The sequence below is a fragment of the Diabrotica undecimpunctata genome, chromosome 4, assembly GCF_040954645.1.
Source record: "Diabrotica undecimpunctata isolate CICGRU chromosome 4, icDiaUnde3, whole genome shotgun sequence".
NCBI classification, from domain to species: domain Eukaryota; kingdom Metazoa; phylum Arthropoda; class Insecta; order Coleoptera; family Chrysomelidae; genus Diabrotica; species Diabrotica undecimpunctata.
In genome coordinates, this window is record NC_092806.1 from 159,165,808 (window position 1) to 159,180,354 (window position 14,547).

General features: G+C 32.7%; 1 protein-coding gene across 2 annotated transcripts in view; it reads left to right on the top strand.

Annotated features, from left to right (window-relative positions):
- Positions 1–14,547, top strand: part of N (neurogenic locus Notch protein) — a 367,839-nt gene that overhangs the window by 323,696 nt on the left and 29,596 nt on the right. For both annotated transcript variants that reach the window (XM_072530756.1, XM_072530757.1), the window contains exon 8: positions 4,839–5,021. In XM_072530756.1, coding sequence (XP_072386857.1) covers positions 4,839–5,021 — 183 coding nt within the window. The remainder of the gene's footprint in view (positions 1–4,838; positions 5,022–14,547) is intronic.

Consider the following 14,547-nt stretch of genomic DNA (forward strand, 5'->3'; position numbering starts at 1 on the left):
TTGCCTCTCGTTTTCATACTATTTCACATAATTGTTATGCATATTTATTTCACATTATTTTTATTTTATTTTACATTATTTTAAGTATTTCACATATATAACTAGTAGTAGATACTACAGATTGCTCACATTAACATTATGCTTTACATTCGAGTCAGAATAATCTCAAGAAGTTCGTTTTGGAAATTTTAAATTTTGATTTAATGAGTCCTGAGTGGAATGAGAACCAGTCGCCGTCTTTTATTGTTGGTTTCACTTAATTTTTAAATCCTCCTTATCAATAATTTTTTCTTGTCCAAGGTTTTACACTATTTCATATAATTATTTTACATACTTATTTCACATAATTATTTCAAGTGTGTACAACTTTATATTTCGGTCAGAATATCCTCTATAAATTCATTTAGTAGATTTTAGATAAGAATTTTGGTGAACCGGTTCTTGTTTATGTTTTCAAAATGATCTCAACAACTTGTTTTGAAGTGTTCGGATTTTGTTTTAGTTATTATTCATTTCTTTCTCTCTTGCCTTTTGTGTTCATTTCACATGTGTAAAATACCTTGTTTTGAAACTTTTGTACTTGGTTTTTGTGAAAAATCACTTCTTTTTTACCTTTCGGTTTGATACTATTTCACATAAATATTTTACATAGATATTTCACATGTCTGCAAAAAAAGTTGTTTTGAAGCTTTTGGATTCTGTTTTAGTGATAAATCACTCATTTCGCCCTTTATGTTTATATTATTTCACATAAGTATTCCACATGTGTAAAACAACTTGTTTTGAAGCTTTTGGGCGTTGTTTTTGTGATAAATTACTTCTTTTTGCCTTTCGGTTTTATATTATTTCACATAAATATTTTTACATAGTTATTTCACATGTCATTCTGCAAAACACGTTGTTTTTAGGCTTTTGGATTTTGTTTTAGTGATAAATCATTCCTTTTTTGCCTTTCTGTTTAAATTATTTTACATAATTATTGGGGATCGAAGTATATATATAAGGTTCTTGAACTCCTAAGTGGAGCATAGAGCTTCAGTGAAAACGCGCCATCGGGTTCTATTTTGCGCTAAGGCCTTCACCTCATTCCAAGACGTTCCTTGGACTCTTATCTCGTCCATGATGGATCTTCTCCAAGTTTGTACTGGGCGACCTCTTTTTCTTTTCCCTTGGGGATTCCACTCTAGGGCAGTCTTTGCGATACTGGAACTATTTTTTCGGAGTGTGTGACCGATCCAACCCCACTTTCTGGACTTAATTTCATTTTGTACCCTCTTTTGTTCGGTCAGGTGTAGCAGATCTTCGTTTCTGATGGTGTTAGGCCAGAATATACGAACAATTCTTCGTAGACATTTGTTAACAAAGACCTGCAGTTTGTCTATGAGGGTGTTTGTCACTTTCCAGGTTTCACATCCGTAGAGTAGAACAGACATGACATTTGATCGGAATATTCGGATCTTTGTCCTTGTAGTATACTCGCCAGATCTTCAAACAGGGTTGAGCGTGCTGAAAGCTTGTTGGGCTTTTCGTATCCTCATACGAATATCGTCTTCTGTACCTCCGTTTTCTGTTATGACACTTCCAAGATACGTAAAGTTTTCCACATTTTCAATCTGCATATTGTCTATAGTAAATAGCGTGTTGTTCCTTGCATTTATTCTCATGGACTTGGTTTTACTAATATTGATTTTCAAACCTATTTTATTGGCTTCAGTGGAAAGTGTTTCCAATTGGTAAGCCAGATCTTGGAACCTTTGACCTAATAGGCAGATATCGTCCGCGAATCGAAGTGAAGTGATCACAAATGATTTTTAGATCCAACAGCTTGTTGATTTTGTTTTCGTTATAAATCACCTATTTCTTGCCACTTTTTTTCATACATAATATTTCACATAATTGTTTCACATATTTCATTGTAGAGATTTTAGATTTAGATTTTGAAGCAGTGTTCTAAATTTCTTCAAATTCTCTCCAAATGTTTCCTGGCTAATTTTTTGCTTAATTTTTGCAACGCGTCACTTATTTCTTGCTTTTCATCTTATCTTTATTTCACATAATTATTTTATATATTTCACATAATTATTTCACATGTGTAGCTGTAGGTGCCAACTCTGGATTTAGTTATTTCACAGCTCTAGCTGAAGATTCGAGCCATATATTCGTTTCATAGATGGTCACTCTCTACATTTCGTTAGAATCTCCTCAAAACCTTGTTTTGGACATTTTTTTTCACTCAATTTCATCACTTCTATCGTTTTTTTCGTTTTTGTAATGTATTGACGTCAAAAATTACTAACAACCAATAACGCCAATGTAAATATTCAATAAAGAATAGATTAGGACCAAACACAGAACAGTTTTTGTTCTTGCTGTATTGAAAAAAGGCCAGAAAGTGTAGATCTTTAGATAGATTGGTGTAATCTATTTGGCTAGTTTTAGATTTTTAATTGTTTCCTTATTCGTGCCTTCTGTAACACAATTTTCAGTGAATAACGTAACTTTTCAATAAATATTCAAACATCTGCGTTTTCCAATTGACTCCAATGTTATTTCAAATGCAAATCATATATATTAATTACCCAAGACATCTAACGAGTGTAGATACAAGTTAGAACGTTGATATAAATATTCGCGGACTGGCAAATGATTCGGATAAATCATCGTATCGAGTTGTACATCCTCTATGACTACATTTTATAAAACTGGTTCCACTCTCCTTTGCCATTTCTTCTTTGGATGCTGCTAATTACCTCTACGGTCACTCATCGGACTTGATTTAATACGGAGTTACATGTCGTGTTACCTTTCTACCGGGTATCATAAAAAACCTTAATGATCGCTTATAATTACAAAGTATTTATACATAAATAATCTTTTAGTACTTTTTTGGGATGTGTTTCTTGAATACGTTTAAACAATTTAAGATAAATAAGCTCAGAAACCACAAAAAATTAATATAAATGATTTTTTAAGCTGTTGTTCTAAAGCTCTTTTAGTATTTGTTACTAAAACTACATTTTTATTCGGTAACTACTGGAGAACCTCTCGATATGCTCTAAAATGTATGTTGTATTTTTAATAAATCAAAAATTATGTGAATATATCAAAAATGACTTTCACTGGCAGTCGTTCAAGAATATTTGATGCATTTCTTTATTTATTTAAGGTACACATATCATTTAGTTGGTATGGTTTTAATCAATCCTAAATAAGGTATTTATTCGCTCCGTGCGTGACTGACGCGACACCTACCGCCTTCATCTGACAGTTTTGGACCTACCAATTTTCAGGTTAAACATATGACATATGTTTGACATTGTTAAATACATGCGAATTGACAATTATTAATAATTAACTTTTTAACTATATTTTTTCAGTTTATGTACAAAATAAGTGTAGTATTAAAAACTTCGTTTCTCAAAATTCATCATAATATATCTTTTCAACCACAAAGGGAAAAGAAAGGGAAAAATCTAGTACTGGCAAATCAAGTTTTTCACTTGAAAGAGCATATATTTAAAAACAGTAATAGTAAAAGTTATAATATAAAAGCTAAAGTCATCAGGCACTCTGCAGTTAGCTTGAAGCCTTATAAAATATCATTTAAGGTAAATTATTTAAATTTTTTTCTATTTCAATTGCATAAAAATGAAGTTATGTGATATTTACTTTTTCATATTAATAGCACGGATCCATCTTTTTCTTTTTTCTAATTTATATGTAATCTTTGGGAACCTATAAAAACTACACTTACTATTTTTGCTATTATTAGCACAATTAAATACGCAATATGTATTTGCACACATTTTTGATAAAATTTATGCGTAAAAAGGTAGGGCCAATTTTGTCATATTTCGCCGCTACGCACGCTGGCATCGTTTCAAAGTACCCCTACCATGGTCACGCACGGAGCGAATAGTGATTTTTTACGAGGAAAAAAATTGTGTGTGTGGCAATGGCAAAACTTGATGTGCACGTTGTTAACATCGTATCACATTTTAAAATTTAGTGTAAAAATCATATGACATTTATTAAAATGAGAGAAATAACTAGCCAAAGATATTGATAAATAATTCTTAACGTTCGAAATGTTTGTCTAAACGATGCCTACCCTATTGTGTCTTAAAAATCTCCTGGTTAGTTCAACCAGTACCTTCATCTTCTCGAATAAAAGGGTGGCGATATTGGCATGAAGATTTTATTAATTGTTAAACGATTTATAGTCTCCTCATTTATCCCAACACATCATCTGCGCCTATGAATAGTCAGTGTGTGTACCAATCACTTAATAAAAGATCCGTAGATCATTATGTAGATAATATTATAGATATGGCTGCGATAGAGGTCACAGCGGGATACAAAACGTTTTCTGGTTGTGTTTATAAACATAATTTGATAACAAATAATTATCTCATTAACTAAATTGTTTAATTAATAAGTAATTAATGTATTTTTAATTTTTAATGACCACCTAGAAGAACAAATATTTGTCTTTTATTAGATTTGAGATGATTGATGATGAAACTAAGGAAATCCAATTATATATTATATAATAAAACCTATTTGTGGTGACATTTTTAAAATAACTTTTTTGTGGCATGCTGAAAAAAATCTACAAAACAAATATTATTGGGCTGCTATAAAGTTTCCCTCGCAACACCCTTGAAGATTGGAAGTGCAAAGAACATAGAATGGCGGTTGAGTTAAACAATGTCCACCTTTATCCGCTCCAAAAGTGGACTACGTACCGCGTGTAACAATAAAAATGTTAAATAATCAACAATTTTTATTCAAACCATTTGTATTCTGTGAATTCATCTTTGAACGATTTGTTTCAGGCTCTCCCTGTGAACACGACGGCATTTGCGTTAACACCCCAGGTAGCTTTGCTTGTAATTGTACCCAAGGCTTTACAGGTCCTCGATGCGAGACAAACGTCAACGAATGTGAATCTCATCCTTGCCACAATGACGGATCCTGCTTGGACGATCCTGGAACCTTCCGATGTGTTTGTATGCCAGGTAAGATATTTTTTATTATGGCCACGTGGAAAATTAAGTATAAAAAATTATAAACATTATATTAAATATTGTAATGTTTATTTTAATTTCTTTAAAGTTTTCAACACTAACACTAAAACACGATTAATTTATAACATTTATTTAATTAACTCTACAAATTTATATTTTAGACTAACTCTTAAATTCTAATTTCCCTTATTGTCGTTTTATTCTTCGAAACGCTTCCAGAACCCAGTTTTTCTCGGCGGCGTTAGATCGAATAGTTTAGATTGAATTGTGGCTCACGTAGTATCAGAGGCGTAGCAATGGCTTGACTTAATAACTGATTATCTTTGATATTTATTTGATTTTAGACTTTTTGTGTCTTGTTCGATGGTTGAACAACGTGGCAAGAATTCTCTTTGATCTTTAGTTGATTTTACACTTTTTTGTATCTTTTTCGATGATTGAAGAAAGTTCAGTCATGCTTTGTTAATATTTTGTCAATTCAATCCGTTATAATTTTAATTTATGGTAAGGACAGTTTACTTATTAGTTCACGTTGTTGTTCAAGATTGTGATTGACTCTATTTGAAAGTGTAGATGGTTTAATGTCTCCTGGAGTACATCCGTTCTGTTCCAAAGCTTTTCCTAGATGGTTTAATCCATTTTCCAAATTTACCTACCATGTAAGTGGAGTAACATCATTCGTCTTTTGGCTCCTCTCTTTTGTTTAGGATGATAATTTGAATGTGCCCAAGCTTTCCGTTGGGATTGTTCGAATTTTTCCTTGAAAAAGTTTGTACTTACTGGTTTTGAAAGACTTCCAAATGCCATTCCATTAGCCTGTTCGTAAAATCCACCTTTCTATAGGAAATGTTGTGGTAAGGCATTAAAAAAAGTTTTGGTTGTTGCTGACAAATTCTAGAAATAATGTGTCTTTGCAAAACACCAAATACGAAATTAAAGTTAGGGAAATTCAGGGATGTCTAAACTGAAAAGCTCCTAGAAGTAGAAGAATCGCAACTGATAGAGAATTGTTTCTCTCAATTAATACATCATAGAAAAATTTATTTATTCCATTTGATTCTTTATTTCTAAATTAGCTGACTCGCTACACTTCGTATCAAAGTTCGATAACCTCCTCTTTCGAGTCTGTTAATGAAATGACTCCATGAAATGAAATGACACCCAGTCGAGGTGTCAATAGCGACTCTACCATTTACAATATCTAACATCTCCATCGAAAACACAATTACACTTTGATCTTGTTGCAAAAATACTACCATGTTATTTGCCAATTGAAGTGTCTTTACATGTCGCCACAAATTAGATGATGTTAGGCATGTGTTCAGTTCGTCCGCAGCAGTTAATTGAGGAATAATTATTAAATAAGGAACAGTCTGAAAATAGAATCATGGTTCTAGCAAAACGTTTTTGATTGTCACGAATATCTTTCAAAGTTCTGTCTGTTCTATTTTACTCTATTTTATTCTGTTTTATTTTATATTGTTTTACTTTATTTTATTCTCTTCTTCTCATTGCGCCGTCTCCTTTCGAAGGTTGGCGATCCAAATGGCAATTGTAGTTTTGGAAACTGCTGCGCGAAAGATCTCTGCGGATGAGCGGTCGAACCATCTCCTCAGGTCTTTCAGCCACGATTTCTGGCGTCTTCCTACTGATCTTTTGCCCTGTACTTTTCCTTCCAGTATAACTTGAAGTAATTCATATCTTTCGCCTTTCAACACATGACCCAAGTATTGCATTTTCCTCTCTTTGATTTTATTTTACTGTATTCCATTTTATTCTATTTTACTCTATTTTATTTTATCTTATTAAACAGGTTCTGACTAATCGCTGAACTTAACATCTACCAAACAATATATATGTTGTCAAGTCTCCCTTTAAGAAAAGGTAACATTTCAATGTTGTCTTTGGTGATCATTCAGCTCTTTGCGTTGCCTGTAAAGTCGTTGTCCATTAATCAGGTGAACAGCTAAATTAACTACAGTGGGATGCCCGTTTTTGTATGGAAAATGAAGAGATTCTGCAAACCGCCTCATTGACATATCTTTCTCATCTAATATGTTGAAACTTCATCGTTATTATTTGGTGCCGGAATACCAAATACTTACAGCTATATCTACAGCTACAGCTTGAGACAGACGGTCAAAGTCCATTCTGACGTCACTGTCAGTAAGCGTTGAATCTGTATTACCGGCCGAGCATGGACCCTAGCCAAGACCGGAACCATTTGTCAACTGTCAATTCTTCTTCTTTTCCTTATCTAATGTCAACTGTCAATTATTCTTCTTCGTCTGTCAACTGTCAATTCCTCTCTTTTTCCGTAGCTCATGTCAGAACGAAGCTAACGGGAACTAAATTTCTGTCCATAACAAAGTCCCTTCCACTGACGCGGAGGATGTGACACAAGCATGACAGACATAATATTTTGCTGTTATTGAGAGTACTCTTTCAACGATAATAAAAAATTAATCAAATATCAGGAAAAAATTCAAAACAGTCAAAATTTTGTCCTGTGAATCCAGAATCCCTGCACTTGGTGAAGTGCTTAATTAAATAGTTGGAGACTATTGTTTTTAGTTGGAGACTTAGAGACTTGTTTTTTTAGTCATGGCTTTCTTTGTTAGTCATGCGGCATGCATATATTGCGATTTAAAATGACAGAAAGCTGTTTTTAAGGTCTTTCCGTACAATTATCTTTTACACAAATCTTCTCGTGATAATAACAAACACAACAAAAAAAAAACGGGTGTGGACATTGGTGTGGTTTATTGGACATATCAAAACCTTACTGGACAGTTTATTTTTATTGGACATTTCATTGGTTTATTGGAAATATTGGTTTATCAACAACTGAATTGACCAGATTGAATTGATTGGCCACATTCAATTTTACTAATCAGGACATACAGCCACGTGTGACTGCAGCTCTCTCTCCAGAAGCCACAACTTCTAATTGGAGGACCCAACAGCTAGAACACACAAGCAGCCCATCGAAGCAATAAGTAACACTTATTAACTGTTAAGCTTTGGCAGGGTTAATTATTGTTTTTTTATTCATTTAAATAAATATGTTTGGTTAAAATTTGTCTTATTTGCTATCAACTGAGAACTCAGGTTCAATCCCTAGTTTAAGACAAGACGAACTCACCGTTGAGATACTGAGCTAGGCAAGGTATAGACGATAAGCTCCCATGGTTGATTGAGGTATTATTTTTACAATAGTATTTCAATTCTCTTTGGTAGTCTTATCGTTACACATTGGCGGTGGAAGTTACACTTCTATACACGCATTCGCCGTTACAAATTTATTTGGGAGTCAATCTGCACAATCATTACATATGTAATGCTATAGGTAAGACATAGCAGAAAGAGAAACAGAATTAATAACAACTTACTAACAATTAATAAACAACTTTTGACATGTAATAGAAGTATAGTAAATGAAGGATTGAATCACTATTTTGATGAAAATGTATATTTTTATTTTCATATATGTATGAAAGGAGTTGAATGCAAAAATTTTTTTACACATGCTCTGCAGTAAAATGCATTGTTTATTTTGTTATTAATATAATAATACCATACAAATTAAAACGCAATATTCATAAGTATTTAAAAATGACAATAATATACATAACTTTTCTACTTACGCATATATGTTTAATTTACCATGTAATAATATTAATAAAAAACTCCTCCCTGACTGGGAATCGAACCCCGATCTCCCGCGTGACAGCCGGGATACTAATACAAAGGACTAATATAATTATGAACATTTAATAAATAATACAAAACATATCACATAAATAATAATATTAATAAATATTTTATTATATATATAATATTATATGTATATATATCTTTATATAATATGTATAATATTAAATTATATATACAAAAGGAACATTTTTATATTCGAGAGAGGAAGAGAGAGAAAATATATCTTCTGTCTCTCTCTTACTCATTATCTTACATATGTAATGATTTCACAGATTCACTCCCATACAAATTTCCAACGTGGAGCGCGCGTATAGAAGTATAACTTCAAAAAGAATTATCTAATTTGGTGCAGTCGTTCTGAAGTGATGCCCGTACAAACATTTCGGCGATTTATTTTTATTAATATATATTTAGACCATTTTCTAGTCTATCTTTTCCAAGTTATTGGAAAAATGTAGCACCACACTATTAAAAAGTCGTTTTTGTTACTACTACACCTAACACTTTTACTTCGGTTTTGTAAATGTATTCGTTCAGTATTTCACCTCTCACATAGGTATAGAACTCAGTTTAACGATTCGTCATCGGCGATATTCACGCTTGTAGGGAAGAAAGTCAAAGTGTAACACCACCAACGAAAATGCATATTCAACAAAACGTTCCTCGGCGCGTATGTGATGGGTATCCGAGCATTGGCTTGTTTTTTGTTCATGAGAATGAGGCCAATTAAGTCGATCGTCTGGTAAACTGGTTTTTTAATTTGATGTTAATTTTCCGGCAATTCCCAATACATTTTTCTGAAATTGTTCCACAATGAGAATTGTTGTAATCATTATGATTACCACACATATTGATGAAACAATACGATGGTTTAATCAGAAGACGTTGTGTGCGTTTTGGAAGTCGATTTTTAATCACAGCAGTCACAAAAATTAACGTGGTTCTTTTCTGTGTAATGTTACAAAAGTCGTGTATTTCTCTAGTAGCATCCCACATTGTTTAGTATTTTTAATTACCCTGTGTAATATATGTGGCTAATATACCTACGATACAAGGGTAATAATACGGAAGGACTTTGGAATTTGGTAATTTCCAATCCTTTCCTCCTCCGTAATTATTTAATTATCATCCGGTCCATCGGAGAACATTTTCTAAAATATTCTGGTTTGTCTCAGATTATCATTTTATTACGAAACAAATTATCAATAAACGAAAAATATTTCCGGATTCCATCAAAATAAGAAAACTGCAATAGCTGGGTCATAACACGTGATGACAGATATGAATTCCTAAAACTAATAACGCAGGGAAAGATCCAAGGAAAGCGTAGCATAGGTAGAAGAAGAATGTCCTGGCTGAGAAACCTCAACTGAACTCTTTCGGGCTGTAGTGTCAAAAGTTAGAATAGCAGTGATGATTGCCAACCTTCGTCGCGGAGATGGCACGTAAAGAAGAAAAAGAAAAGTATTTAAGCTGAATACGCTTATAGATTTTGTAAAGGGTACATCCTTTTTGCGAAGATTTTAGACATGTTGTAAGAGTATATAGCCACATCATATGGATGTGAAAGCTATAATAGGTATTAATAACCCAAAGAGGAGATATAGATGATACAAATTTCTCAGAAAAATGAAAAGCTTTACTAGTTTTTATACATGGAGAAATAATACACTTTTGATATTTGTTAAAATCTGTAAAAAATATATTAAAGATAGTTAATTGTTAAATATTTATTTCATATATTTACGTCACCACTTGGAAATATTGTTCTGAAGCTATTTTCTTGTGGCATTTCAAAGTAATTACTATTTTAATGGGAATAAGCTTTACTAATGTTTGTATTTTGAGAAAGATTTCCGAAGTGGATATTGAAACGTCAATAAATGTACTTTAACCTTCAATTGTGGCTTATTCCCATTTAAATAGTAATTACCACTTGGAAACCATAATAAAAAACATACATCTCAAAGAGGTGACATAAATTACCTCGCCATGTATTCAGATAAAAGATGATCAATATGTTTACCAATTAGAACAAAAGATATGAAATCTAAATTGATTAGTAGGCCAGAGATAGTTGTTATACCAAAAAAACCTTTGTCAAATCTGAGAACGGTACTTTTTTCCACATCCAAACATTGCAAAATTTTTTTTGATATATTGTTGCATCTCTCTCGCATTTTTTGTTGCCAAAACAAGGCAAACGCCTGCGTGTTTTTTTTTTATTTTCGCGACCGTCACGAACTAACCCATTTTCCAATCGGTAATCACAGCGAAGATAAGGGAAAACGCCTAAAGAAAGAATTATAAATAAGTTGCAACACGAGGTGGAAAAGAGAGGTTAAAGTTTAAAATGTTAATCTCGGATCTGCGCATAGATAAAGAGAGAAAGAGCCTTGTGGGAGTAAGAGGCCACCTCTATAACAAACAACGCGATATCAGGATCGGACTCGACGAAATTTTAGCGTCTTCAATTTTTGTTGATCATTTTCATAGATCACAAACTATAAAGTGAACAACTCTTTTTTTAGATAGTATGTAGAAAAATGGAAAGCTGGAAGACTTTAATGTTAGGATGTTTGTGGTGACTGTTTTCATGTCTCCTGAAAACCAATGAAGAATTTTGCAATAATAAACGACTAAGGCCTTCAAAAAACTCTAGTAGAAGAAAAAATGCTGAATACGGATATAATAATCCCTTTAGGTAGAGTTTGTATTCATTTTTAAACGGACATGATGTGCATTGGACTTGCATTTCAGAATAACTTTTCATCTTTTCTTGTGGCACTCTTACCATAGATTGGAAATCATGATGACTGTCTTTTACGGTTAAAATTCTGTTTCCCTGAAACTTTATGTATTTTTTCTTTTTGAGTCAGATAAGAAACTTCCTAACTCTAGAACACATGTTTATGATAGCTTTATACCATACTCTGTACTTTGAAATCTACCAAGAAGTGTTGTGGTCTTAATTAAATCTAGTAACTTTTTTAGATGAATTTTAAGAACTTCTCCTGGCTATTTGCTTTTTTTTCCATATATAACTATCGTCTCCCATGTTTATCACTTCATCATATTTATGTTCTATATATGCAGCAAAGATTTTTACCATCGCCTAATGCATTTTATAGTTTCCCACTAGAAAATTCACGTCAAAAAATCAAATCTAAGTATTTGAAGGGGTAAAGAGATTTACAGATATGTGCTTAATTCTTTTGGTGATCAATGTGTTTCGTATGCAACCATGCAAAATTAAATTTCAAGCTTCAAAAGAGGTAAATTTTCCATTGAAGATAGAGGCCGATCTGGAAAGCCAGTTTCTGAATCTTGGGCACTAAATATTTTATATAGATGTGTCCATTATACATTTCATGTCGATTTGAATAAGAGAATTTCTGCAAAATGGATCCCCAAAGTCGGAATGTTGACTAGAAATGTGTAAGAGCAGAATCATCGCGTTCGATTGGAAGCAGATGTAAAGTTTTTACTGTAATATGATTTTGTTTCTATGAACAAAACTTGGATAAATTTATACAAGATAGAAATAAAGTAACATCGATGAAATGAAGACGCTCTAGTTATTTCATTAAAACTTAATCATTTACAAAGTCAGCACATAAGAGCTTTAACTTTTGCAGCAAAGGCCGACGTTTGACAGCTAAAGTGTTTATTCTAAATTTTTTTATAGATTTTATCCAACTACAGAAAATTTCCCTCCTTTTTCAAAAAAATTACGTGTTTTAGAATGGGTTGATCTCGTAAAAACATCAAACCTAAGGGATTAGCTCCCTACCATCCTGACTGGTACTACGTTAGATATGCTACTATTGCTACATCAGGTTTCCTGTGGATGACTGAAACTAAACCCTCTCATTTCTGCAGATCAGTAGGAAGCATTGCCCTAAAAGCCCTCCAAAGATTATCTCTGTCTCACTGTATAAAAACTCTTTATATATGAAGTTTATATTTTCAAGTAATCTTTACTGGAATCAAACATTGTCTATCCGTACAAAGGCAGGACTCCAAGGATATAAAAATCAAACGAGGGGTCCGACAGGGATATATACTATCACCCCTGCTGTTCAAAATATTATACTCTGAGGAAATATTTTAAAAAGCAATTTAATTATGATTGTGATTGATTACCAAAAAATATATTAAAAATGTCAGAAGTAAATAGTTTCACGATATGTAATGATTTTCCTAATGGATCTCTTCGGGTCGGTCCGCACCTGCGTCGTACGGCGACCGAGCTCAGGATGGGCGTGCCTTCAGGTGGTATTTTACTTTCCATGGTACACAAGAGTATAGAACCGTTAACAAACCAAAGAACCATCCAAGTACCGCCGAAGAACGTTCTAAGACTAATAATTCACGTTTCGTAATAAAGATAAATGAGACACAATGTACCGTGTAAAGGTGGGTGCTTAGGAAGAACTGTATTTAGACAAAAATTACGGTAGTACTGATCCAATGTCATTTTTTCTACCTTAAAAATGTCTATTTCTACATTAAATTTGTGTTTACCCTAAATATATAGAATATATAATTATTTTCTTTGTTTTGAAAAACCATCTGACTTTGTATAAAAGTTCATGATCTCTTTTTGGGACAATTTTCGTCATCTTCTTTCCTCGGAAGATATATTGACGCACCAGATGCATTTAAAAATCGGAAAAGCTGATTAAACAATGCATAAAACATTTCCACACGTATAGTCGCATGCCAAAAATGACAGAAGTTGAAATATAAGTTGTAATATATTGTAAAACGTAAAAGGGACAGTGGAAAACGAAGAAAGCAAGTGTACTTGTAAGGAAAAGAAAGAAAAGAAAAAAACAAATTTAAAAAAAAAACGGTGCGTGGTACTTGAGGAGTTCCGATAGAAGTGAATATTTCTTATAGCGCGTTATTACTGTTTGAGGGTTAACGAAATTTTATGTCTGCTTATTACTGAATTGTTAATATTTTTTTACAATAACACCACACATTTAAGTTCTTATTTTAAAAATCTAAATTTTTTCCTTAAAAATTTTGTTTATTATTGACTTTTAAAATTTGTTAAATAAAATATAAAATTTATTCATCATTTACATTTTCATTAGTATCTTGTATTTATGTTTAATTACTTAATTTTGATTATCATTATGGGGAATCGAACTCCAGTCATTCGCGTGAAAAGTAAAAAAATAAAGATGGCCACGGTTTTAGTGACGTCAATACAAAAGAGTACCTATGTAATAATAGAACTGTTTGTATTTGAACATAAAATTGTTGTTTTTACTTGGACCGATTTTATTTTTATAATAATTTATATTATGTACCTATATTACGGTATACCGCAAGGTTACGACACGCGTCTCGATATTTCGCGTCACGCCAAACATTATTTCGGGCCTGTGCAAAAACATCATACCGGGTGATAGACGTAGTCACTTCAAAAAGCATTTTCAAAAACCAATCTCTGATAGATCACCTTCAAAACTTGTTTCACAAAATTCTAAAAATTCTCTTTTGGCGCAAAGATTTGCTAATATCGCGGTACATTTGTAATACAATAATCTGAAGAAACATTGTCGTTCACATTTTTCTCGTTCATCTTTTCCATCTCTACACTTATAAATAACGTACTTCGGACAAGTACCTAGCTCGTTATCGATAAGGTAATGTGCAACGTAGGACGTCCAGATATTTTCGTGTGGGCGATACCAGCATTAGTACTCTTCGGGTACTACTTTGCTTATAATTCTCCGGCTTTTGTACAAAAAATACAACTGGTGTATGTCAACAATGCGTAGTG